The sequence below is a fragment of the Botryllus schlosseri genome, chromosome 1 (genome assembly GCF_051294905.1).
Source record: "Botryllus schlosseri isolate E-star chromosome 1, Bs_hap1, whole genome shotgun sequence".
Lineage (NCBI taxonomy): Eukaryota > Metazoa > Chordata > Ascidiacea > Stolidobranchia > Styelidae > Botryllus > Botryllus schlosseri.
Genome location: NC_137236.1, coordinates 15,259,061 through 15,283,788, shown reverse-complemented (window position 1 = coordinate 15,283,788; position 24,728 = coordinate 15,259,061). Strand labels below are relative to the sequence as shown.

Here is a 24,728-nt window from a genome sequence, read left to right as displayed (position 1 = left end):
ATTTGGTTGAAGCATGCCGTTATTTAGTGACCTCCGGTCGGCTCCGGAGAAAGTTGTCGCCACTTAAAGGATCGCTCACACGTACCGCAACCTAGTAAAAGAGAAATGTCCATGGTGGGATTCGCACGATTCTAAATTTGCATTTATTCACGGGCGCAATATTTATTGCCTCAGCTCGTCGCATTGGTACGCTTGGGACTCAGGTTGCAAAGACTGGGCCGTATGCGCGATCTTCGACCAATAAGGTTCTATCGCCGGCGATCTTTCTGGGATCGCACTTCGTGTTAGCTAAACCTATCTGCATTAGGTGTCTTTTTGGCGCCGAAAATCTGGTGCCTAATAGTTCCGCAAACGCAGGCAGCACACAGTCACATTCAATTCTGTACATCAGGCGTATGTTTATTTAGGCCTATTATTTATTTTGATTTATCGAGAGACGAGTAGTAAACAATCAAATAACTATACAAATTATATATCGCGCAAAGCGCGTGGAAAAATTTCAAGTTGAATACATCTGCTAAAACATCTTTCGCGTTATATTAATTTACGAAAAAGTCCGAAAAATTGTGGAGAGCCCATGGCCCTTTTGGCCCCTCCTGGCTTCGGCAATGCCACCTATACAAGGAATAAATCGTAAATGAATTTATTAACGTTATGTAGCCTATACTTTGATAGTTGTTGAAGTCGATGAGACATCTGTGGTCGATCAAAGTTTTCAACTATAGTTCTTTGAGCTTTGCCTGCGTGTAGGACGTGGTAAATCCTGCACGTGAACATAAATTAGATTGTACCGCAGATTTATCTTGTTAATGTTCATGGCCGGAAATGTATGCTCGCAAATGTATGTAGAGTAGTAGACCCGCGTGCCACAGTATCATGTAAAACCGGAAATCGTCTGCGAGCCGCTCAAAATCCCGTTGCGGACCGATATCTGGCTGATTGAGCGATTCCGGGGACATGAGCGGAATATAATTTACACTTACGTAATCAGTACAGCACAATGCGTTTGAACTGCAGCCCTAGCTTTAAAGATTATCGAATCCACCATTATTAAACTGCAACACGGTAATATTTTATTCGTGTTGTGTGCTTATTCGGCTATTTCGTAGTCAAGTGTGTCTAACTCAACGTTATACCACATCCACAGGTAGAGCGGATGTAAGACATCCTGCATACCGGAAGTGTGAATTGTTATTGCCGCTCGAGAAACTGTGTCGGTCTTTGTTACGTCACAAGCGCAACACAATTCGGATATTTCGAAGTTGAATAGTTGATTACTAACGTTTGGTCCTGATGAAAGTCATTCGAAATGCATTGAGTGGAATAAAATAGGGTGTATGAATATGTTGTTTGCTGTGATATGAAAATTATGCACATTTTAAAGTGAATTTAAATCACAAAAATGCACCAAACTTCAACAAATTCCAGTAGGTGTCGCTCTAGGAGCCTTCGTATATAAATAGGCTTGAAAAAGCGCGGCGTCGCAGAAATTTTAACTCACGAACGCGAGTCACGTCTGCTTCTCGAATTCAGCGATTATAGCTCGAACTTCAGATTTCAAAAAGTGAATACTTTGGATATGGATTTTCAAAAGTGAGTAGCTCTATTTCTAGTTGCACATTTGAAAAAGAATTTGGGTTTTCGACCAACTAGAAAGCACTTGTCATTTGATATTTGCTGTGATGTTCTTGATAGCATCATGGCGGAGCGTCCGGCTTCTTGATCGCAGGTCGGCGGGCTCCATCCCCGCCCGGGTTAGACTAAAGGCTTGATTATTAACAGTTGTATCGATGACTGCCCCGCTTGTCGCTCAGCATTACCGGCATAGCTTGGAAGGGCGATGCGAGATTTAGAAAGCCTAATACAAAGCTAAATATCCATCTTCCTTGTCCAGCGGCACATGCACATCATGCACTGCTCCTGGAAGGAATATGAGTATAGGGAAATGTCACAAATTAGATTTGAAGTAGATAACCAGCATTATGTTCTACTTCATGTGATAGAATTATAAGCGGAAGTCTGTTTTCAGATCCAGCGAGTATAGCATCTAGAATTGGCACTTGTTCGCACAGCGATTTGTGATGCGTGACTTTTGTTTCAGTCTCTTTAATTGACTTTATGGTTGTATAAATAAAATAAAAATACATTAAAGATTACCGTACTTTGTGTCTTTTTTTCGTTAAACTTGTGAAAATTCGTTGGATCGATAACAACAGATATCTCATTTCTACCAAGTTTTGTATTTTTGTAATACAAGGCATCTACGGCAAAAATAGTATTGAAACTGTGATTCTCTTGAACATGCCTCTTCAATTGCACTTGATGAAAATACTGAGTCAGTCGAGACTTCAAAGATATCTCTGTTGTTAGTGAGTTTCATATGCTTCATTACGACCAATCTAGCTTGACAATGCTTGTGTACAAATAACTCATTCTGGCAATGAGCATATAGTTTGAGTACCGTACTTGAAATAATCATATCGTAATACTTGACTCGAATAATTAGAGTCATTACTCGATTCAGGTTGGATTGCTTGTATCATTGTAACCATCATCCAGCACTGTCCATTAGTAATTTTGAGTACCAGTGAGGCGTCTTTACATTTTCATTAGTTCGATTTTAACCGGCCTATTTACAAACAGGGTCCAGGAACCCAAGGAAAGCGAGGGGGAAGGTATGTATGACTTGACGTTGCTCTATCTTCTCTGATCTTGGGCGGATGGATAGAACATGCGCGTCTTTTTCAGGTGACGAGATTTCATCCACCTGCAGTGGGGTGTCAAGTGACCACTCGTATTCTATGGGTAACCGACTACCAGGAAGTGTGGTCCAACCAAAAAAGAAATTTCCCAGGTGAAAGAGTTTTTGAAAAATTTTTGCTTGAGTTCGTATTGGTTATATTTGACGCCTAAATAAAATCTACCCCAACAATGGCATATTCTACTTGTGCAAAGTTTGGAACAAACCGGGATGGAATTCTTGATCCTTGCATATTCACATTTCACACACATAGTTTGAATGTGATTTCCTATAGTAGCAATTCATGCCTGGCACGAGAAAAATCTCATTGAGGAGTATTAGAATACATGTGTTGTACATGGTAAAGAGTAAACATAATTTGTCTACATGATAAGATATAGACGCAAAGCAGAGAGACAAATGTATCATGTCATCATGAAACCTGTAGCTATCGTATACCAAGCCTCATATAAACATTTCTAGTCAGCATCATATGTTAACAATGTAATCCATAGCTTTCAATTTAGGAATAAAACTGCCATTTTGTAAAATATATTCAAACCCAGTGGTTACCAACCTTTTTTAACTCGTACACCCATTGACCGAGATTGGAGCCTAAATTTCCCCTCGTTGAAATCATCTCTCTCTACTCGGCTTCAATCTTTAGCATTATTTCTCGATTCTGATTCGATTACTCGAATGATTGTATTCATCATCCAGCGCCATCCAACGTTGCGTTTGAGTACTAGTGAGGAGTTTATTTTCCTTAACGTTTCTGGTTGGTTTGATTTTAATCTGTAATCAACAAACAGCAAAAAGAGAACACGCAGTCCCTTTGCCGTGGCGGTAAGAAAACAACAGGATTTGGCAGGACCGAGTACCAGAAGATCAGCAAGGTGGGCAGTTGTTATTCCAACAACCGAGCTAATTCGTGAATTTTATAAATACATAACTGATTGCACATAGAACATTTTAATTTGTGAAATCTGATATGATAATGACTCGAGATCATGTTCTTCTTTGAACGTAAAATGGCAAGATCTTTGTGTTGTAAATTGATCGCGCTGCTATGCTTTTGGTAATCAAGAACAAATTATACCTTGGTTTCTCTTTCTGCTGTTATCTTTGCTTATCAAAGTGGTGCTAGGCCTATATCATGGCTTTCAATACAACATCCATCATAAAAGAATATTCATTGAACTCGTAGAATTTTCGGGTGCCTCTTTTCAAGAGTTAGCTGCACACTTCTTACAATGGATGTTGTATTGATAGCTATATTCAAGTTCTGTACCACGAACCAGCTAATTAGGAATTGCCTATATCTTAACAATACAACTGGTTTCTTAGGGTGTGCTATGGCTATGGGCTGAAATATAAAAAGATTGAAACGTCGGGTATAACATATTCTGACGGGATGCATTACCATGTGTGAAACTGGTCCTGTTGTATGGTATCAAGTTGAGGTTGCTACTTATTTGAATGCGAAATCATAAGGTCTCCTGCTACGACATTGGCGGGGTTATGTATGGTGTTGTTATTATGTGCGAGATTGTGTGATTCTTGCAGTAGAGGCATTTGTACATATATTTAGCCTTACAAATCTGATATAATTTATAACATCCTGTTCGCGAAACGCCCCCTTTTATTTCTCTGTATGAAACATGCTTGCGAAATATGATTTGATATATATGTGTTACAGTAACTGAATTCATTTTCGAATATCGCTACAAGTCATTTTTTGTTAGTAGCAGGTGTGAGGAGACCGTGCGGTCTAAGGAAGAGAAAACGAAGTGTCTGCAGACCTTATTGGACTCTCATTCGTCGGCAGCAAAACCCACTGCTCAGCAGCTTTCAAAAAGTAAGTCCAACTGTAGGAGTATTAATTACCAACCTAAGGATAGATATGCAGCTCCTGTCGTCAAGCTAACATACACAATGAGGTCGACTGCTGGGCCGGGCAAAATTGGTGTTATTGGCAGTCCTATAGCGGGCAACCCGAGCGCTAAAATTCAATCAAACTTGACTTCATCGCAAGCTAGTGTCGTACTTTAAAAATATATAATAAAATCAGGCCAGTTTATTGGAACCAACCTCAAAATAGCCCTCAAAATCTGAACATCAGGATCGTTGCAAAGACTGGTGCCGGTAGTTTGTTCAAGTTTGGTGATAATGCTGTGGGTTAATCATGACTTCAGAGAGGTGTCGTTTCCGCTACTTGCATGGAGTTGTACGACGTTTATCGTAAGCTGTGTTATGACCGATCGAGGTTTCAAGGATATCACTCGATTAGGATAACTATAATTCTCGTTGATAAATTCACTCTTAAGCATCAGTCACGTACGTAAAATCGTATGGCGTATAGGGCGCGTAAAGCATTTCTTTAGTTTCTCTCCTTTCTCTTCTCTTCTCTCATTTGCTCGGCGTAAAGAGCCTCCTCTCTCTCGTTTTTTACGCGGACCTTACACAGACCTTACATGGAGAGAGCGATTCGTACGAGCGTATTGTGGACTTGCCGAGCTAAATTGTGAGAATTGATAGCTGCAATAAGGGGTCGCAAGAGGCTCGGCTGACGCTTGGCAGCGACAACATGCGTTACCTTTATTCTCACTTTTCGTTCAGCGATGACGTAATCTCTCGTTTTGGCCAATTTAGTGAGAGAGTGAGAATCGTACGAGGTACGATTTTACGAGAATGTGACCCAGTCTTTAGTGACAAGGATCATATAATTTCAGTACTCGACTCGAATCATCAGAACTAATACTCTATTCAGATTCCAGCAATCGCATTCCAGGATTGCCACCAAGGGGCTCTTCCAGGCAAGGTACTAGACACGGGAAAAGGCCCGTCTCGCCATCACCTGGTAGAAGTGGGCCTGCGCCAAAGCGTCCCTCGGCACCTGAATATGGATATGAAGGTCAGTATGAGATTACGCTGGTCTGCAGCCAAATTGCTTCTGAGATCAGAATTGGAAAACTAGAAAATCTTCAACTTAACGAAATGGATTAGAATTACAATTAGAATTAGAGATATGCGGTTTTGCCAAATTTCATTTAGAATTAAAAATACACATTTTTTCCAAATTAGATTAGTATTAGAATAAGAGCTACACAGTTTTACCAAATCAGATTAGAATTAGAATTGCACAATTTTTTACGAAGTAGATAAGAATTAGTTTATTCGCATATTTTGATTGAAATTCCGAATGAGAAAGACTTAGCAGCAAAATTCAAGTTCAGCCCATAGCAAATCAAGCATGAGAACGATCAACTTCTGTACACCAAGCTTGGCTGATTTAATGAAACTCTCTCTCTTTTTCCCACCATACAGTTCTCTCGCATCCTTGTCTGAAAACTCTTTCCGATGGAGGTGATGTTGCACGCGCACTTGCGAGTTCTTGAGCTGAGTTCCAGTAACTCAAAACATCACATTTTGTGTTCTCAAGCTCTGCTGAGAAATATCTTTCCACTTCATTCCCTAATATATTTTCTTTAGATAGATCTGAAGCAATCTTCCTCTTTTTTCTTGATGTAGTTGAGAGCATGTGTGAAAAGACCTGTGTTAACTAAGGCTTTTTCTTCAGTAGTGCCGTTCTGTTGGTGATTATAACTAGAAATTGTTCACAGGCTACAAGCTCCTATGCCTGCATGGGTATTTTATTCGTCTCAATAACTACTATGACTGTATGATGTATGACGTCCTGCAAAATGTCCCAGACATATAGCATTGGAAATATTTGACACCAAAATTCAGTTGCGAATTCAACAGCAGATCACAGATCACGGGAGCCAACTACAAGACCTGCTGGGAAGGCCAGGTCAAAGTCGACGCCCAAGGCCAAGTTGACGTCAAAGTCGACGTCCAAGGCCAAGTTGACGTCAAAGTCGACGTCCAAGGCCAAGTTGACGTCCAAGTCGACGTCCAAGGCCAAGTTGACGTCCAAGTCGATGCCGAAGACCAAGTTAACGTCAAAGTCGACACTAAAGACCAAGCTGACGTCGAAGTCGACACCCAAGGCCAGGTTGACGTCAAAGTCGATGCCGAAGACCAAGTTGACGTCACAGTCGACGCCAAAGTCGACACCAAAGACCAAGTTGACGTCAAAGTCGACGCCAAAGGCCATGTCGACGCCAAAGTCGACGCCAAAGACCAAGTCGTCCAGGTGAGCTTGTGCTCTGTAAATAAGTTTCGCCCTGGGTTCTAATGACTCTAGTTGCAATTTTTCTTTGACTTGACTTGAGTCAATTTGTGTATTAACCCGACCAAGTCATATGACATTCAATATGGCAGGAGTGGGCGATTATTATCCCCGCGGGCCAAATGATCGCAGAAAATACGTTGGTGGGCCTATATCCTGTTTCATTTGTATTTCTAAATGGAAAGCAGTGAGTTACATACATGGTGGCCTGTGGATCTGTTGGTATTTGACAACGAGGAAGTGTTGATTAATTATCGCAGTCATAATTCAAAACAATGGTCCACACCACATGATACATTTTGAACGCTTTTTCAACCCGCTGATACGATTTTTTATTAGGATAATGAAAAATGTATTGAAGATACTACAAAGCTTGTCTTGGTTGCTGCCTCTGGAGCAGTCTACAGCCTGGTGAAATAGACTTTATTGTTGATGGAAAGTAGCAGTGCTTCCGAAACGCGCCCTCCCTTAGCCGAGTGTCTGTCTTTGTCTTTTTGCCATAATACCGACTTAAATTATACTCCACGGCGACCTGCTCGCGACAAACTGATAAGACGGGTTCTCCTTCGACTCCAATAAACGAAGAATTAGTGCGCCTAATATTCTTGGAATTTCAGCCACCCGTCCGCTCATCGTTTCATCACCTGTTCAATTACACTTGGTGAAAATGCTGAGTCATTTACGACTTCCCAGATATCTCTGTTCCACCAACGTTAGTTTTGTATGCTTCAATACGACCAATCTAACTTGAGAAGGCCCGAGTCGAACTAACTCTTGCTGGGAATGAGCATATAGTTTAAGTACTTGCAATATTCATCAAGTCGTACTTGACTCGAATCATTAACATAATTTTTCGATTCAGACTCGAGTGTTCGTATCATTGGCATCATCATCCAACACTGTCCATTGGTAGTTTCGAGTACCAGTGAGGCGTCTTTACATTTTTATTAGTTCGATTTTAACCTGCCTATTTACAAACAGGGTCCAGGAACCCAAGGAAAACGAGAGGGAAGGTGCGTATGACTTGACGTTGCTCTCTCTTCTCTGATCTTGGGCCGATGGTTAGCACATGTTTTTTTTTTCAGGTGACGAGATTTCCTCCACCTGCAGTGATGTGTCGAGTCACGACTCGTATTCTATGGGTAAGCTACTACCAGGAGGCGCGCGTCAACTAAAAAAGAAATTTCCTCCCAGGTGAAAGAGTTTTTGAAAAATTTCTGCTTGAGTTCGTTCGTATCGGCAATATTCAACGCCTAAATAAAATCTACCCCAAGAAGGGCATATTCTACTTGTGCAAAGTTCGAAACAGAGCGGGATGATATTGTACGACCTTGCTTATTCACATTGCACACACATTGTGTAAATGTGATTTCGTATTGTAGCAATTCATGCCTGGCACCAGAAAAATCTCATTAAGAAATATTAGAATAAAATTGGTGTACTTGGTAAAGAGTAAGCATAATGTCTAAGTTATAAGATATAGACACAATGCAGAGAGACTAATATATCATGTCATCATGAAACCTGTAGCTATCGTACCAAGCCCCATATAAACATTTCCAGTTAGGAGCATGTGTTAACAATGTAATTCACTGCTTTCAATTTAGAAATAAAACTCCCATTTCGTAAAATATACTCTTACCCAGTGGTTACCAGCCTTTTTTTTATCTTGTGAACCCATTGGCCGAGAATGGAGCCTAAATTTCCCCTCTCTACTCGGCTTCAATCTTTAGAATTATTACTCGATTCTGATTCGAGTACCCGAATGATTGTATTCATTATCCAGCGTCATCCAATGGTGGTTTTGAGTACTAGTTAGGAGTATATTTTCCCTAACGTTTCTGGTTGGTTCGATTTTAACCTGCAATCAACAAACAGCAAAAAGAAAGCATGCAGTCCCTTTGCCGCGGCAGGAAGAGAACAGCAGGATTTGGCAGGACCGAGTACCAGAACACCCGCAAGGTGGGCAGTCGTTATTCCAACAACCAATCTAATTCGTCGTCAATTTTATAAATGCATAACAGAACATAGAACATTTTAATTTGCGAAATCTGATTTGATAATGACCCAAGATCAAGTTCTTATTTTAACGTAAAATTGTATAGGCGTATAGTGTTGTTATTATGTCGAGATTATCTGATTCTTCCAGTGGGGGCATTTGTACATATATTTTGCCCAATAAATCCAATATAATTTATAACATGTTTTCGTAACGGCCCTTTTTTTTCTCCGTTGGCTACGCGCGTTGTTGTGGTGTGTTTGCTTGCCTCACCTCAAAATATGAAACATGCTGGCGAAATATGCTGTGTTATATATGTGTTACAGTAACTGAATTTATTATTGAAGATCGCCACTAGTCATTTTTTGTTAGTAGCAGGTGTGAGGAGACCGTACGACCTGAGGGTGAGAAAACGAAACGTCTGCACCCCTTATTGGACTCTCTTCCCTCGGCAGCAGAACCCACGGCTCAACAGCTTTCAAAAAGTGAGTCCAACTATGGGACCATAGGTTACAAACCCGAGGATAGATATGCAGCTCCTGTCCTCATGCTCACGTGCTCAGGGATCAGTTTTCGGGCCCCTGCTGTTCATAACCCAAATCTTGCCTGTGCATTGAAACCAACCGCAAATTAGGTTTCAAGGATTTCACTGTACTATGAAAACTATGACCTCGTTGATAAATTCACTCTTAGTGACAAGTAGCGTATGATTTCAGTACTTGACTTGAATCATCATAATTAATGCCCTATTCAGATTCCAGCAGCCGCATTCCAGGATCGCCACCAAGGGGCTCTTCCAGTCAAGATATTGAAAGCGGGAAAAGGCCCGTCTCGCCATCATCTGGTGGGAGCGGGGCTGCGCCAAAGCCACCCTCGGCACCTGAAAATGGATATGAAGGTCAGTATTAGATTACGCCAGTCAACAGCCAAATTGCTTCTAAGACCAGACTTGCAAGCTATAAAATCTTTTGTTATACGGGATGGATTACGATTAATATTAGAATTAGAGATATACAGTTTTTTTTCGAATTAGAATTAGCGCTACACAGTATTTCCGAATTAGATTATACTTAAAAATACACAATTTCTTTTCAAATTAGATTAGTATTAGAAGAATAGCTACACAGGTTTACCAAATTACATTAGATTTAGAATGGCACAATTATTTCCAAATTAGATTTGTACTAGAATTAGAGCTACATATTTTTTTCCAAATTACTTCAGAATTAGAATTACAGCTACACAATTTTTCAAATTAGATTAGTATTAGAATTTGCAGAGCTACATGTTTTTTTTTCAAATCAGATTAGAATTAGTTAATGCGCAAATCTTAAATGAAATTCCGAATGAGAAAAAATTAACAGCAAAATTCAAGTTCAGCTCAACAAATCAAGCATTAGAATGATTAATGTCTGTACACCAAACTTGGCTCGTTTAATGAAACTCTCTCTCTCTCTCTCTTTCGCGCTATACAGTTCTCGTGCATCCTTTGCTGAAATCTCTTTTTGATGGAGACGGAGAGCAGTAGCGAAATTCCATGATCTCAAGCTCTGTTGTGAAATATCTTTTCACTTCATTCCCTACTATATTTTCTTTGGACATATTTGAAGCAATCTTCCTCTTTTTTCTTGATGTGGTGGAGAACATGTGTTAACTATGTCTTTTTCTATGGTGCTGTTCTGACTACAGGTTGTTCGCAGGCTACAAGGCACTATGCCAGCATGGCTATTTTATTCGTCACAATAACTACTATGACTGTACGGTATAAGTAACGCGATGGCGGTTTGGAATTGAATTTCTCAGAGCGAGAGGAATATTCTTGTTGACGCTCTTCAAAATTTCGCGGACATATAGTATTGGAAATATTTGACACTAAACTTCAGTTGCAAAATCAATGACAGATCACAGATCACAGGAGCCAACTACAAGACCTGCTGGGAAGGCCAAGTCCGAGTCGACTCCCAAGTCAAAGTTGATGCCTAAGTTGAAGTCGACGCTCAAGTCAAAGTCGACTCCCAAGATTATGTCGTCCAGGTAAGGTTGTGCCCGGTAAATAAGTTTGGCCCTGTGTTATAATGACTCGTGTTGCAATTTTTTTTACTCGACTCGAGTCATTTTGTTATACATGAAAAATCACGTAACTCGACTTGATTCACTTTGTGTATTTACCCGACCAAGTCATATGAGCCGAGACATTCAATATGTCAGGGGTGGGTAATTATTTTCCCCGCGGGCCAAATGAAAGCAGAAAATACGTTGGTGGAGCGAATCAAAATTTTTTAACTATATCCTACGTTGTTTTAATTGTATTTCTAAATTGGAAGGAGTGAATTACATTGTTAATACATGGTACTCAGTGGATGTATTGGTATTTGACGATGAGAAAGTGTCGGTTAATTATCAAAAATAATATTTATTGGCCGTCATAATTCAAAACAATGGCGAACATGATACATTTTAAAATCTTTGTTAACCCGCTGAGACTATTTTTTATTAGGATAGTAAAAATATGGTTAGGATACTACAAAGCCTGTCTTGGTCGCTGCCTCTCGAGCAGTGTACAGCCTGGTTAAATAGACTTTATCGTTGATGGAAACTAGCAGTGCCTCCGAAACGCACTCTTCCTCCGAAACGCGCCCTCCCTTAGCCGAGCGTCTGTCTTTGTGTTTTTGCCATAATACCGACTTAAGTTATACTTCACGGCGGCCTGCTTGCGACAAACTATTAGGACGGGTTCTCCCCCGACTCCAGTAAACGAAGATTTAGTGCTCCGAATATTCTTGGATTTTTGGTCGCCCGCTCATCGTTTCACCTGCTATTCAATTGCACTTGGTGAAAATGCTGAGTCATTCACGACTTCACAGATACCTCTGTTCCACCAACGTTAGTTTCGTATGCTTCAATACGACCAATCTAGCTTGAGAAGGCTCGTGACAAAATAACTCTTGCTGGGAATGAGCATATAGTTTAAGTACTTGAAATAAGCATCAAGTCATACTTGACTCGAATCGTTAGAATAATTTCTCGATTCATGTTCGATGACTCATATTGTTGGCATCATCATCCAGCACTGTCTATTGGTAGTATCCAGCACCCATGAGGTGTCATTACATTCTCATTAGTTTGTTTTCAACCTGCCTATTCACAAACAGGGTCCAGGAACTCAAGGAATGCGAGGGGGAAGGTGTGTATGACTTGACGTTGGTCTCCCTTTTCTAATCTTGGGCGGATGGATAGCACATGAGTGTTTTTTCAGGTGACTGGATTTCCTCAAGCGAGAGTGAGGTGTCGAACAACGACTCGTATTCTATGGCTAACCTACTACCAGGTTTTGTTGAACCAAGAGAGACATTTCTTCCCAGGTGAAGGAGTTTTGGAAAAATTTCTGCTTGAGTTCGTTCGTATCGGCAATATTCAACGCCTAAATAAGATCTACCCCAACTATGGCATGTATCTACTTGCGCAACGTTTGAAACAGAAATTGTCCATCCTTGCATATTCACATTGCACACAAATATTTCAAATGTGATTTCCTATTGTAGCAATGCATGCCCGGCACGAGAAAACTCTCATTAAGAAATATGGAATCAAATTGTTGTACTTGATAAAGGGTTGTAAAGACTCAAGTCATGTCATGACATGAGTCCCGTTTAAGTCACGATTTCTGATGACTCGACTTGACTCGAGTCATTTTCTCAAAATACGGAAATGATTCACCTCGAGTCAATTTGTGTATTGACTCAACTTGGACTCGAGTCATTGCGCATGACTCGTACAAAGTCATATGACTCGAGACTCTAACGGCCAAGACCGACGTTTCATTATAATTTCGAAGAAAAGTAAAGTAATCACTGGGGCGGTTTTTTTTTGACATGTCAAAATTTGTCAAAATTTTGTCAAAATTGTAGCGTTAGGTCAAAATTTGTCAAAATTGTTCATAAAGTCAAAATTTTTTTGACGTCTTTATTTCGTTTGTATCATAGATTTTGCAGTGTCTGTGAACGTATCATTTGATATTTTACAGCTTGTAGTCTACTTTATAGGCCTACTGTTGTACACGGCGCATTGTCTGCTCATACTGAATCATCAACGGTCAATGGTCAACGTACCGCAATATCCTAACTGGGGCATCATTCTTATATTGAGAAGCACATGATGAAAAATTGTAATAGACAACATTGTCAGAATGAAGCAACATATTGCGTCACCAGTAGTGTATGCACATTGCACAACTTGAGTGTTGTCAGCCAACTGCTGCTGTTGAACGTCCTTGGCAAGTAAGGACATGCACTTTTTACACAAGAATATAGGAAAGTATCTCTCGTTGTACTACAATTTTTCTAAATTATTTCCGCCATAATACGTATTGCAACCACTGGAATTCTTCATAGAGCCAGATTTCGGTAAAATATTGTTTTTTATATGTACAAAGTCGCCTGTTTCTAAGCCAAAAACGTTTTTTCAGGCCAAACTACTTCGTTGGGACAGCCAGTTACAACCGGAAATGTAGATAACTGGTACAATTTTGACATTATTTGGGAAAACACCTAATTTGCATACGTTAGGTCAAAATTTGGTCAAAATTCATTTTTTTTAGGTCAAAAAAAGTCCAAATTTTGATTTTTTAGGTCAAAATTTTCTTTTTTTTAGGTAAAAAAAAACCGCCCTAGTAATCACGCTAATTGGATTTCGGCTATTGGTACTTGTACTTGTAAATGCGACCAAAAACTGCTAAAAGTGAGGAAATTTAGTATATTATGAATGCAAACTATTCGATATCACCAAACAGAGTTATTAACAGTGTCTGTGGCAAGACTAACAGGAAACTGAGCAGTCAACACAATGTCTTGGACTCGGACTCACTTGGACTCGAATTCACTCGGTGGTGAATTGAAAATGACTCGACTTGACTCAAGTCAAAACTATAAAAGTGAGGTTTACTTGTGACTCAGAATCTTGTGACTTGGTAACAACCCTGGTAAAGAGTAAGCATAATTCATTAAATTTATAAGATATAGAAACCATGCAGAGAGTCAAATGTACCAAGCTCCATATAAACATTGCCAATCAGGAGCATATGCTGACAATGTAATCCACTGCTTTTAATTCAGAAATAAAACTCCTAATCGGCAGAATATACTCTAGCCCAGTGGTTCCCGACCTTTTTCATCTCGTGGTCGCCATTGACCTAAGTTTGAGCCCAAATTCCCCCTCATAGAAATAATCTCTCCCTACTCGACTTGAATCCTTAGAATTGATTGTCTTCATCATCCAACATTGTCCATCGGTATTTTCGAGTACTAGTGAGAAATTGATATTCCTTTACGCAGTCCCTTTGCCGCGGCGGTAAGAGAACAGGATTTGGCAGGCCCGAGTGCCAGAAGATCAGCAAGGTGGGCAGTCGTTATTACAACAACCAAGCTAATTCGTCGTAGATTTTATCCATACATAACAGATTCCGCATTGATCATTTTAACTTGTGAAATCTGATATGATACGGACTCGAGATCATGTTCTTGTTTGAATGTAAAATGGCAACATCTTTGTTTTGTAATTTGATCGCGCTGCTTCTCTTTTGGTAATCGAGGACAAATGATGTCTTTGTTTCTCTTTCTGCTTTTATTTTCGCTTACCATAATTGTGCTATATCTTAATGATACAACTGGGTTCCGTGGGTGTGCTACGGGCCGAAATAAAAAAGAATAAAACATCGGGTTCTGTTGTATGATATCAAGTTAAGGTCACTACTTATTTGAATGCGAAATCATAACGTCTCCTGCTACGACATTTGCGGAGTTGATATGTGCGAGATTATCTGATTCCTGCAGTAGAGGCGTTTGTGCATATATTTAGCCCGATAAATCCGATATAATGTAGAACATCCTGTTATCGAAACACCTCCTATTTTGTCCGTTTGCCACGCGCCTGGTGGTGGTATGTTGTTTGTATAACCTCAAAGTACGAAACATGCTTGTGAAATATGCTACGAAATATATGTGTTCAGTAACTAAATTTGTTTTGGAAAATTTCTAATAGTCATTTTCTGTTGGTAGCAGGTGTGAGGAGACCGTACCATCTGAGGAAGAGACAGCGAAATTCACGAAGAAGTTATTGGACTATCTTCTCCCAACAGCAAAACCCACGGCCCAACAGGTTTCGAAAAGTGAGTCTAACTGTAGGAGTATAGATTACCAACCTAACGATAGATAAGCGGCTCCTGTCGTCACGCTCACATGCACAATGCAGGTAACTGCTGAGCTAGGCAAAATCAGCATTATTAGTACAGAAATTTTCCATGTATTATGCACAAAATTTTACTGATCTTTTGTCCTAAAATCGGGGGTGCACGGGTGCACCGAGCATTAAAAAAACTTCCCTCGAAATAACACTCGAAATCACGCCTTTCCTCATGTTTGTTTTAATCGCGCATCACATTAAGCCATCTTGCCCAGTAATTTGTATTATCAGTGTTGCGCTCTGCCAATTAGTGAGAAGCGTCTGCACTGCGCAACAGCATGCGATCTCCTGTTAAGTTGGTTTGCCGTTTGTACGAGAGCGAAATTTGGTTATTGATTACTGCATACCTGCTCGACAATCCTTGCTACTTTATCGCATCACCGACAGGCCTGAACATTCGCATATACAGCATGCCAAGTGCGCAAGATGTCGTCGCTGGCCTGAACACTACAGACGCGTCTTCAACATTCCTTGTGCGCACGACATAACCTGTGGCCTGAGCAATCGCATCTGTAATAGACCTCTTGCGCAAGATGTCTTGTTGCTGGCCTGAACTATCGCAGGCCTCCCATGCTTTATCTGCTATCTACTATCGTTTAGAGACAATGCCGTGAATTGTATAATGATCAGAGATCGTTACGCCATGATTGTTCCACAGTGACACCAAACAGAATGATTTCGAATACCAAACACAACTATTCATGTACTGCGAAAGCAGTGTATGTACTATACATGGGTGCAGGCTTTTTTCCAGAATGTGCTTGTCATTTTAAGTATGCGTATTATACATGGTGGTGTACTATACTTGAAAAGTTACGGTAGTCCTATAGCTGGCAACGCGAGCACTAAAATTCAATCTAACTTAACTTAATCGAAAGCTAGTGTTGTGCTTATTTCAAAAATACATATTAAAAACTGGCCAATGCATTGAAACCAACCTTAAAATAGCCCTCAAAGTCTGAACATGAGGATCGTTCCAAAGAATTGTAGCGATAGTTTGTTCAAGTTTGGTGATAATTCAGTGGGTTGATCATGACTTCAGAGAGGTGTCGTTTCCACTACTTGCATGGAATTGTACGTCGTTTATCGTAGCTGTGTTACGAACTACCGGGGTTTCAAGGATTCCACTTTATTATGAAAACTATAATTCACGTTGATAAATTCACCCTTAGTGACATGGATCGTATAATTTCATTACTCGACTCGAATCATACTCCATTCAGATTCCAGTGACCGCATTCCAGGATTGCCGCAAAGTGGTTGTTCAAGGCCAGGTACTACATGCGGGAAAAGGCCCGTCTCTCCATCATTTGGTGGGAGCGGGGATGAGCCAATGCCTCCCTGGGTACTTGAATATGGATGTGACGGTCAGTATATGATTACGCTGGTCAGCAGCCAAATTGCTTCTGAGACCAGACTTGGAAAACTAGAAAATCCTCAGTTTCACTAAATGGATTTGAATTACAATTAGAAATAAAGATACACACTTTTTTGATCGAATCGGAATGGAATTAGAGCTACACATTTCTTCCAAATCAGATTAGGATTAGAATTACTGCTACACAATTTTTCCAAATTAGATTAGAATTAGTTAATTCGCAAATATGAATGAAATTGCGAATGAGAAAGAATTAGCAGCAAAAATCAAGTTCAGCCCATCGCAAATCAAACATGAAATTGATTAACGTCGTGACACCAAGCTTGGCTGGTTTAATGAAACTCTCTCTCTATTTCCCACTATACAGTTGTCTTGCTACCTTGGCTGAAAACTCTTTTCTATGGAGATGAGGAAAGCAGTCTCTTTGCCGCGGCGATGAGAGAACAGGAGGATTTGGCAGGTCCGAGTGCCAGAACATCAGCAAGGTAGGCAGTTGGTATTCCAACAAACGAACTAATTCATCTTAGATTTTATCAGTACATAACAGATTCCTCATTGAACATTTTATTTGTGAAATCTGATTTGATGCGGAATTGGAATCATGTTCTTGTTTGACCGAAAAATGGCAAGATCTTTGTGTTGTAACTTGATCGGGCTGCTTCTCTTTTGGTAATCAAGGACAAATTATGTCTTCGTTTCTGTTTTTGCTGTTATCTTCGCTTACCTAAGTTGTGCTTTATCTTAATGATACAACTGGGTTCCGTGGGTGTGCTACGGGCCGGAATAAAAAAGATTGAAAAATCGGGTTCTGTTGTATGAAATCAAGTCAAGGCCCCTTCTTATTTGAATGCGAAATCATAACGTCTCCGGCTACAACATTGGCGGAGTTGATATGTGCGAGATTATCTGGTTCCTGCAGTAGAGGCGTTTGTGCATATATTTAGCCCGATAAATCCGATATAATTTAAAAAATCCTGTATCAAAACACCCCCTATTTTTCTCCCTTTACTACGCGCCTGGTGGTGGTATGTTGTTCTGTATAACCTCAAAGTACAAAACATGCTTGTGAAATATGCTGCGAAATATGTGTTACAGCAGGGGTGGGTAAACTACGGCCCGCGGGCCGCATGCGGCCCTCCACACCGTTCTGTGCGGCCCGCGAGAGTCTAAAGAAACTTATTAAAAATATTGATCAAATGCGTATTAAAAATCGCATCATTGCAGGGACTTGATTTAACTTTTGCTTGGTATATTTCACCATGATAATTCTAAGGCAGTGGATCTCAAACTGGCGGCGGCGCACCTCCTTGGGGGCGTGAAAGCATCTGAAGGGAGGCGCATAGCTGAGATCAACTAAAAAATAAACATCTCATTCAGATTTATTGCTCTGTATTTAGTCTAAATTTCATATTCACAAATTTCTCATCCACAGTCGTAACCTTCCATGCCATCAAACTACCAGTTAGGAATTAGGATTGCTAGCATCCTGGTTTCATTTTGTGATATGACGCTATTAGGGGAGCGCGGAATCTTTTACCATCATAAGAGGAGGTCTTGAAAAGTTTGAGAACCACATGTTCCATTGTAAATGCTTCCTATATTATTTTTTATGTTTAATTTCTGGCGTTACAGCCCGATCTCAAGTCCCACGCAGTTTAAAAGGTTGCAGCTTCTACTCATCACAGAAGTCCTAATCGAGATTGACATAATTCGGATTCCGAGTGTGATTTCAGATTGACCACTCCAGTTTTAAATATTTCAGTGATGTGCTTATAAAAAAACGATTCGCGCATGTCTTTGGTAGATTCGTTCTCTGTATGCGTAAAATTATGGTATTCATGTTTTATCCACACATATGGTAGAAGCGTGTTTGAAGCTAACATGGTTACGAATGCTGTCAGCATTGTATTTCCTCGAACTGAACCAAAAGTGGAATTAGTCAATCTATGAACAGATCTCTCTTCACAGATATAAAATTCAATCCTGATCTAAGAATCAGGACAACCGTCTTCCATCTCTATAGTTTTAACAAATTGGTTATTGAGGTCGACCAGCCTATGAAATCTCGTCACTGTTTCTGACGCGTGTACGATATCATCAAAGCAATGTTTGGATTGTTTTAAATAAGTATACATGTCCTCACTATATAATCAAATACCAATACTGCGTTTTAGTTTATAATCCTAATTTTATATAGTGCGGCCCGCGAATGGATTCAAATGTTGAATGCGGCCCGCGAGCTCGAAAGTTTGCCCACCCCTGTGTTACAGTAACGAAATTTATTTTGGAAAATTGCTACAAGTCACTTTTTGTAAATGGCAGGTGTGAGGAAACTGTACCATCTATGGGAGGGATAACGAAACCTTTGCAGGCCTTATTGGACTCTCTTCTCTCTGCAGCACAAGAGCGGCACCAAAACAGTTTTCTCCCGCCAGCAGAACAGGTTTCGAGAAGTGAGTCTAACTGTAGGAGTATAGATTATCAACATAAAGATGGATAAGTGGCTCCTGTCGTCACGCTCACATGTACAATGCGGTTGACTGCTGAGCTGGGCAAAATCAGCATTATTAGTACCGAAATTTTCTCTGTATAATGCACAAAATTTTACAGATTTTTAGTCCTAAAATCGAGGGTGCACGGGTGCAACAAGCATTAAAAAAATCTCCCTCGAAATAACACTTGAAATCACGCCTTTCCTCATGTTCGTATTAATCGCGCATCACATTCAGCAATCGTGCCCAGTAATTCGTATTATCAGTGTTACGCGCTGCCAATTACTGAGAAGCGTCTGCACTGCACAACAGCGTGTGATCTCCTGTTAAGTTGGTTAGCCGTTTGTACGCGAGTGAAATTAGGTCATTGATTGCTCCTTACCTGCTCAGCAATCCTCGCTAATTTATCGCATCTCCAACATTCCTGGTGCGCACGAGATAAACGTAGGACTGAGCAATCGCATCTGTAATAGGCCTCGTGCGCAAGATGTCTTGTCGCTGGTCTGAACTATCGCAGGCTTTATCTGCTATCTACTATCATTTAGAGACCATGCCGCTAACTGTTGAATGATCAGCGATCGTTACGTCATGATTGTTGAACAGTGACACCACCAACACAATAACATCGTATACCAAAACACAACTATTCATGTACTGTGAATGCAGTGTGTGTACTATACATGGGTGCAGGCTTTTTTCCAGAATTTGCATGTCATTTTAAGTATGCGCATTATCCATGGGGGCGTACTATACTTGGAAAGTTACGGTAGTCCTATTGCTGGCAACGCGAGCGCTACAATTTAATCAAGGTTGACTTAATCGAAAGCTAGTATTGTATTTATTTCAAAAATACATATTAAAATCTGGCCAATGACAGTGTTGGGATGACTCGAGTCAGACTCGAGTCACCTTTTTTGTATGACTTGACTTGACTCGAGTCACTTTGCTAAAATGACTTGACTTGACTTGACTCGGCGTATCAGAAATGTGGATTGACTCGAGACTCGGAGCAAAATTCACGAGTCAATTTCGAGTCATCAAGCAATCGATGTTGATAATAATCATTGTATCTTGCATACGTTCGGATTATACGCGAAAAGATGGTGTAACCCATGAGAGCGACCAATCATTCAATGATCGTGCGTTTTACTGAGCCTCCATTGTTCCCTCACAAATAAATTGATCACAAACGAAGTGATCAAAGCTTACAGCTAACGTTGCCGTAAACTAGTATAGTAAAGTAATTAAATAGCAAATGTGTACTTCTGTTCTCTGTTCCTAACTTAACCAAGCCTCCTGTTTTATTGAAATTGAATTCCAATATAATTTACACATCCAGCAACCATCGACGCAGACTGGAATTGTATCATATCAATTTGTAAATGGGCAATGTATTGCATCTTATCAACTCGTCTCTCTATTCTCTATTTTGGCTGGTAACTATAATAATCAGAGGGTATGCAATTATACTTACGTAGTTAAGCATTTCTACGTATATGTGAGTAATAAAGCGCCTTCTTGCGTTTCTATTTCACTCTATATTTGTTCATAGATCCAGCATCAATAACCACTCAATCTGTATTTCAGACAGCTAGCAAAATGCATTGACGTAAGCATGCCTCATACTTCGAAAAGGCAACTTGACTTGAATTGTGACTTGACTCGTGGCTTGACTTGACTCGACTCGACTTGACTCGAGTCACCTCCAAAATTCAAGTGACTTGGCTCGAGTCAAAATGTGCAATGACTCGAAATGACTCGTGACTCGAAGGTAGTGACTTGATCCCAACACTGGCCAATGATTGAAACCAACCTTAAAAAGCTCTCAAAGTCTGAACATGAGGATCATTCCAAAGATTGGTACCGATAGTTTGTTCAAGTTTGGTGATAATTCTGCGGGTTGATCATGACTTCAGAGAAATGTCGTTTTCTCTACTTGCATGGATTTGTACGACGTGTATCATACGCTGTGTTACGAACTACCGAGGTTTCAAGGATTCCACTTTATTATGAAAACTATTATTCTCGTTGATAAATTCACTCTTAGTGAAGGATCGTATATTTTCATTACTCGGCTCGAATCATCAGAATAAACACTCCATTCAGATTCCAGTAACCGCATTCCACGATCGCCGCGAAGGGGTTGTTCCAGGCAAGGTATTAGACGCGGGAAAAGGCCCGTCTCGCCATCATCTGGAGGGAGCGAGGCTGCGCCAGAGCCTCATTCGACACTTGAACATGGACATGAAGGTCAGTATAAGATTACGCTGGTCAACAGCCAAATTGCTTTTGAGACCAGACTTGGAAAACTAGAAAATCTTCAGTTTCACGAAATGGATTTGAATTACAATTAGAATTAAAGATACACACTTTTTTGTTCGAATTGGAATAGAATTAGAGCCACACAGCTCTTCCAAATGAGATTAGAATTAGAATCACACAATTTTTTTCCAAATTAGATAAGTATTAGAAATTGGAGTTACACTGTTTTTCTAAATTAAATTAGAATTAGAGACATACATTTTTCTTCAAATTAGATTAGTATTAGAATTACAGCTACACAATTTTTCCAAATTACATTAGAATTAGTTAATACGTAAATATGAATGAAATACCGCAGCAACCATAGCAAATCAACATGAAATTGATTAACATCTTGCACACCAAGCTTGACTGGTTTAATGAAACTCTCTCTCTTTTTTCCACTATACAGCTCTCTTGCATCCTTTGCTGAAAACTCTTTCCGATGGAGATGATGGACGCAGCCCCTTTGCCGGGGCGGTGAGAGAACAGCAGGATTTGGCAGGCCCCAGTACCAGAACATCAGCAAGGTGGGCAGTTGTTATTCCAACAGCCGAGCTAATTCATGGTCAATTTTATAAATACATAACAGATTCCGCATTGAACATTTTAATTTGTGAAATCTGATTTGATACGGAAACGAAAATCATTTTCTTAATTGAACGTAAAATGGCAAGATCTTTGTGTTATAACTTTATCGCGCTGCTTCGCATTTGGTAATTAGGGTCAAATTATCTCTGTGTTTCTCTTTCTGCTGTTATCTACGATAACCACAGTGGTGCTATATCATGATAATTCAACTGGGTTCGGTGGGTGTGCTACGGGATACATTACCATTTGTGAAACTGCTTCTGTTGTATGGTATCAAGTTAAGGTTGCTACTTATTTGAATGCGAAATTATAAGGTCTCCCGCTACAACATTGACTGGGTTATGTATATGCCTGTAGTGTATTTATTGTGTGCGAGATTATCTGATTCCGCAGTAGAGGCGTTTGTGCTTATATTTAGCCCGATAAATCCGATATAATTTATAACATCCTGTTCTCGAAAGGCCCCTTTTTTCTCTGTTGGATACACGCCTGGTTGTGATATGTTTGTTTGCATCACCTCAAATTATGAAACATGCTTGCGAAATATGCTGTGATATATATGTGTTACGGTAACTGAATTTATCTCGAAAATCGCCACAAGTCATTCTGTTAGTAGCAGGTGTGAGGAGACCGAACGGCCCCAGGAAGAGAAAACGAAACGTGTGCACACCTTATTGGACTCTCTTACCTCGGCGGCAGAACCCACGGTTCAACAGCTTTCAAAAGGTAAGTCTAACTGTAGGAGTATAGATAACCAACCTAACGATAGATATGCAGCTCCTGTCATCATGCTCACATGCACAGTGTAGTTGACCGATGAGCATGGCAAATTCAGCGTTATTGGTAGTCCTATAGCTGGGAACATGAGCGATAAAATTCAATCAGACTTGACTCAATCAATAGCTAGTGTTGCACCTATTTCGAAAATACATATTAAAATCTCAAGAGCTTCATGGAGGTACAGAACTTCGAAATACAATCGAATGGTGTATTCATATTGAAATGAACCCGAATCTGGTCAGAGCATTGAAACCAACCTGAAAATAGGTATCAAGGATTTCACTATATTATGAAAAGTATGATTTTTGTTGCTAAATTCTGTCTCAGTGACAAGGATCGTATAATTCCAGTACTCGACTCGAATCATCAGAAGTAATGCCCTATTCAGATTCCAGCAACCGCATTCCAGGATCCCCACCAAGGGGCTCTTCCAGTCGAGATATTGAAAGCGGGAAAAGGCCCGTCTCGCCATCATCTGGTGGGAACGGGGCTGCGCCAAAGCCACCCTCGGCACCTGAATATGGATATGAAGGTCAGTATGAGATTTTGCTGGTCAACAGCCAAATTGCTTCTGAGACCAGACTTGGAAAACTAGAAAATCTTCCGTTTTAAATGATATATTAGGATTCGAATTAGGGATATACGGTTTTTCGAATGAGATTTGAATTAGAATTAGAGCTACACAGTTTTACCGAATTAGATTAGATTTATTATTGCACGATTTTTTCCAAATTAGATTGAATAGTATATTCATATTGAAATGAACCCGAATATTTTCAGCTGACACTCGTCAGGGGTAATCGTCAGCAACTAGTAGAGAATTGGAAAGAACGTTGTATATCAACAATCGTATCACAAAATATGACGTCACCAGCATGAAATTTCGAATGGGACAGCGTTCAATGTACTGTTTTTTGAGTGGTACACGAACCCCTTTTGTTGACAGAGTTTTGGTTGGTGTATTTTGATAAAAGTCGACTCCAAGGCACACAAATAAAAGTGTGAACATCCCCTTCCAACGATGCGAAATCTGTCGTCTCGATAATTATTCGCACAAATTGGATTATCCAGCAGATGTTTGCTGATGGCAGAATTAATGGCCTTCGATAGGTCAGCATAAAGTTTAGGCGGATGAGTTAAGGGTGAGCTTCTAACCTAGCGTGTTACATGTGATCTGATAAATCTGGGGACACGCTTGTTTATGCGTTCCTGCGGACGCTGTCACGATCCCGATGATCTGATTCTGCGATCAGCAAACATTTGTTGAATAATCCGATTTGTGCGAGTAATTATCGAGACGACAGATTTCACGTCGTTGGAAGGGGATGTTCACATTTCCATTTGTGTGCCTTGGAGTCGACTTTTATCAAAATGCACCAACCAAAACTCTGTCAACAAAAGGGGTTCATGTACCACCTAAAAATAGTACATTGAACGCTCTCTCATTCGAAATTTCATGCAGGTGACGTCATATTTTGTGATACGATTGTTGATATACAACGCTCTTTCCGATACTCAACTAGTTGCTGACGATTACCCCTGACGAGTGTCAGCCGAAAATATTCGGGTTCATTTCAACATGGATAGACTGTTCAAATGTATATTGAAGTTCTGTACCTCCAAGAAGCTCTACAAGTTAGATTAGAATTAGTTAATTCGCAAATATTGACTGAAATTCCGAATGAGAAAAAATTTAACGTCCGTACACCAAACTTGGCTTGTTTATTGAAACTATCTCTCTCTCTTTCGCGCTATACAGTTCTCTCTTTGATAGAGATAATGTTGCAGGTACACCTACGAGTTCTCAAGCATCAGCCTTGGGATGAGCAAAATTATTTCTCTTTTCCAGTAACTCAAAACATCAAATTCCACGCTCTCAAGGTCTGCTGCGAAATATCTTTCCACTTCATTCCCAAATATATTTTCTTTGGACAGATTTGAAACAATATTCCTCTTTTTTCTTGATGTAGCTGAGAGCCTGTGTTAACTATGATATTTTCTTCGGTGCTGTTCTG

At 40.1% G+C, this 24,728-nt stretch overlaps 2 protein-coding genes across 2 annotated transcripts; both read left to right on the top strand.

Annotated features, from left to right (window-relative positions):
* Positions 1-947: 947 nt before the first annotated feature.
* Positions 948-12,356, top strand: LOC145433723 (uncharacterized). Its single transcript, XM_080310921.1, has 15 exons — positions 948-1,593; positions 2,644-2,675; positions 2,749-2,854; positions 3,553-3,636; positions 4,489-4,598; positions 5,511-5,654; positions 6,509-6,899; positions 7,917-7,948; positions 8,021-8,129; positions 8,814-8,897; positions 9,307-9,419; positions 9,689-9,832; positions 10,836-10,968; positions 12,087-12,118; positions 12,191-12,356. Exons 1-15 carry the CDS (start codon positions 1,580-1,582, stop codon positions 12,298-12,300), a joined length of 1,638 nt encoding a protein of 545 aa, XP_080167047.1. The 5' UTR covers positions 948-1,579; the 3' UTR covers positions 12,301-12,356.
* Positions 12,357-14,973: 2,617 nt separating this feature from the next.
* Positions 14,974-23,393, top strand: LOC145443139 (uncharacterized). Its single transcript, XM_080321135.1, has 8 exons — positions 14,974-15,097; positions 16,395-16,538; positions 16,917-17,034; positions 18,872-19,002; positions 21,148-21,291; positions 21,755-21,872; positions 22,550-22,659; positions 23,102-23,393. Exons 2-8 carry the CDS (start codon positions 16,505-16,507, stop codon positions 23,323-23,325), a joined length of 879 nt encoding a protein of 292 aa, XP_080177261.1. The 5' UTR covers positions 14,974-15,097; positions 16,395-16,504; the 3' UTR covers positions 23,326-23,393.
* The last annotated feature ends 1,335 nt before the right edge of the window (positions 23,394-24,728 follow it).

Coding starts and splice junctions, on each gene's coding strand:
- LOC145433723 (XM_080310921.1), top strand. Junction 5,655..6,508: donor ACCTGAATATGGATATGAAG/GTCAGTATGAGA, acceptor ATTCAACAGCAG/ATCACAGATCACGGGAGCCA. Junction 12,119..12,190: donor CAAGGAATGCGAGGGGGAAG/GTGTGTATGACT, acceptor GTGTTTTTTCAG/GTGACTGGATTTCCTCAAGC.
- LOC145443139 (XM_080321135.1), top strand. CDS start 16,505: ATGCCTCCCTGGGTACTTGAATATGGATGTGACG. Junction 17,035..18,871: donor AGTGCCAGAACATCAGCAAG/GTAGGCAGTTGG, acceptor TGTAAATGGCAG/GTGTGAGGAAACTGTACCAT. Junction 21,292..21,754: donor ACTTGAACATGGACATGAAG/GTCAGTATAAGA, acceptor TCCACTATACAG/CTCTCTTGCATCCTTTGCTG.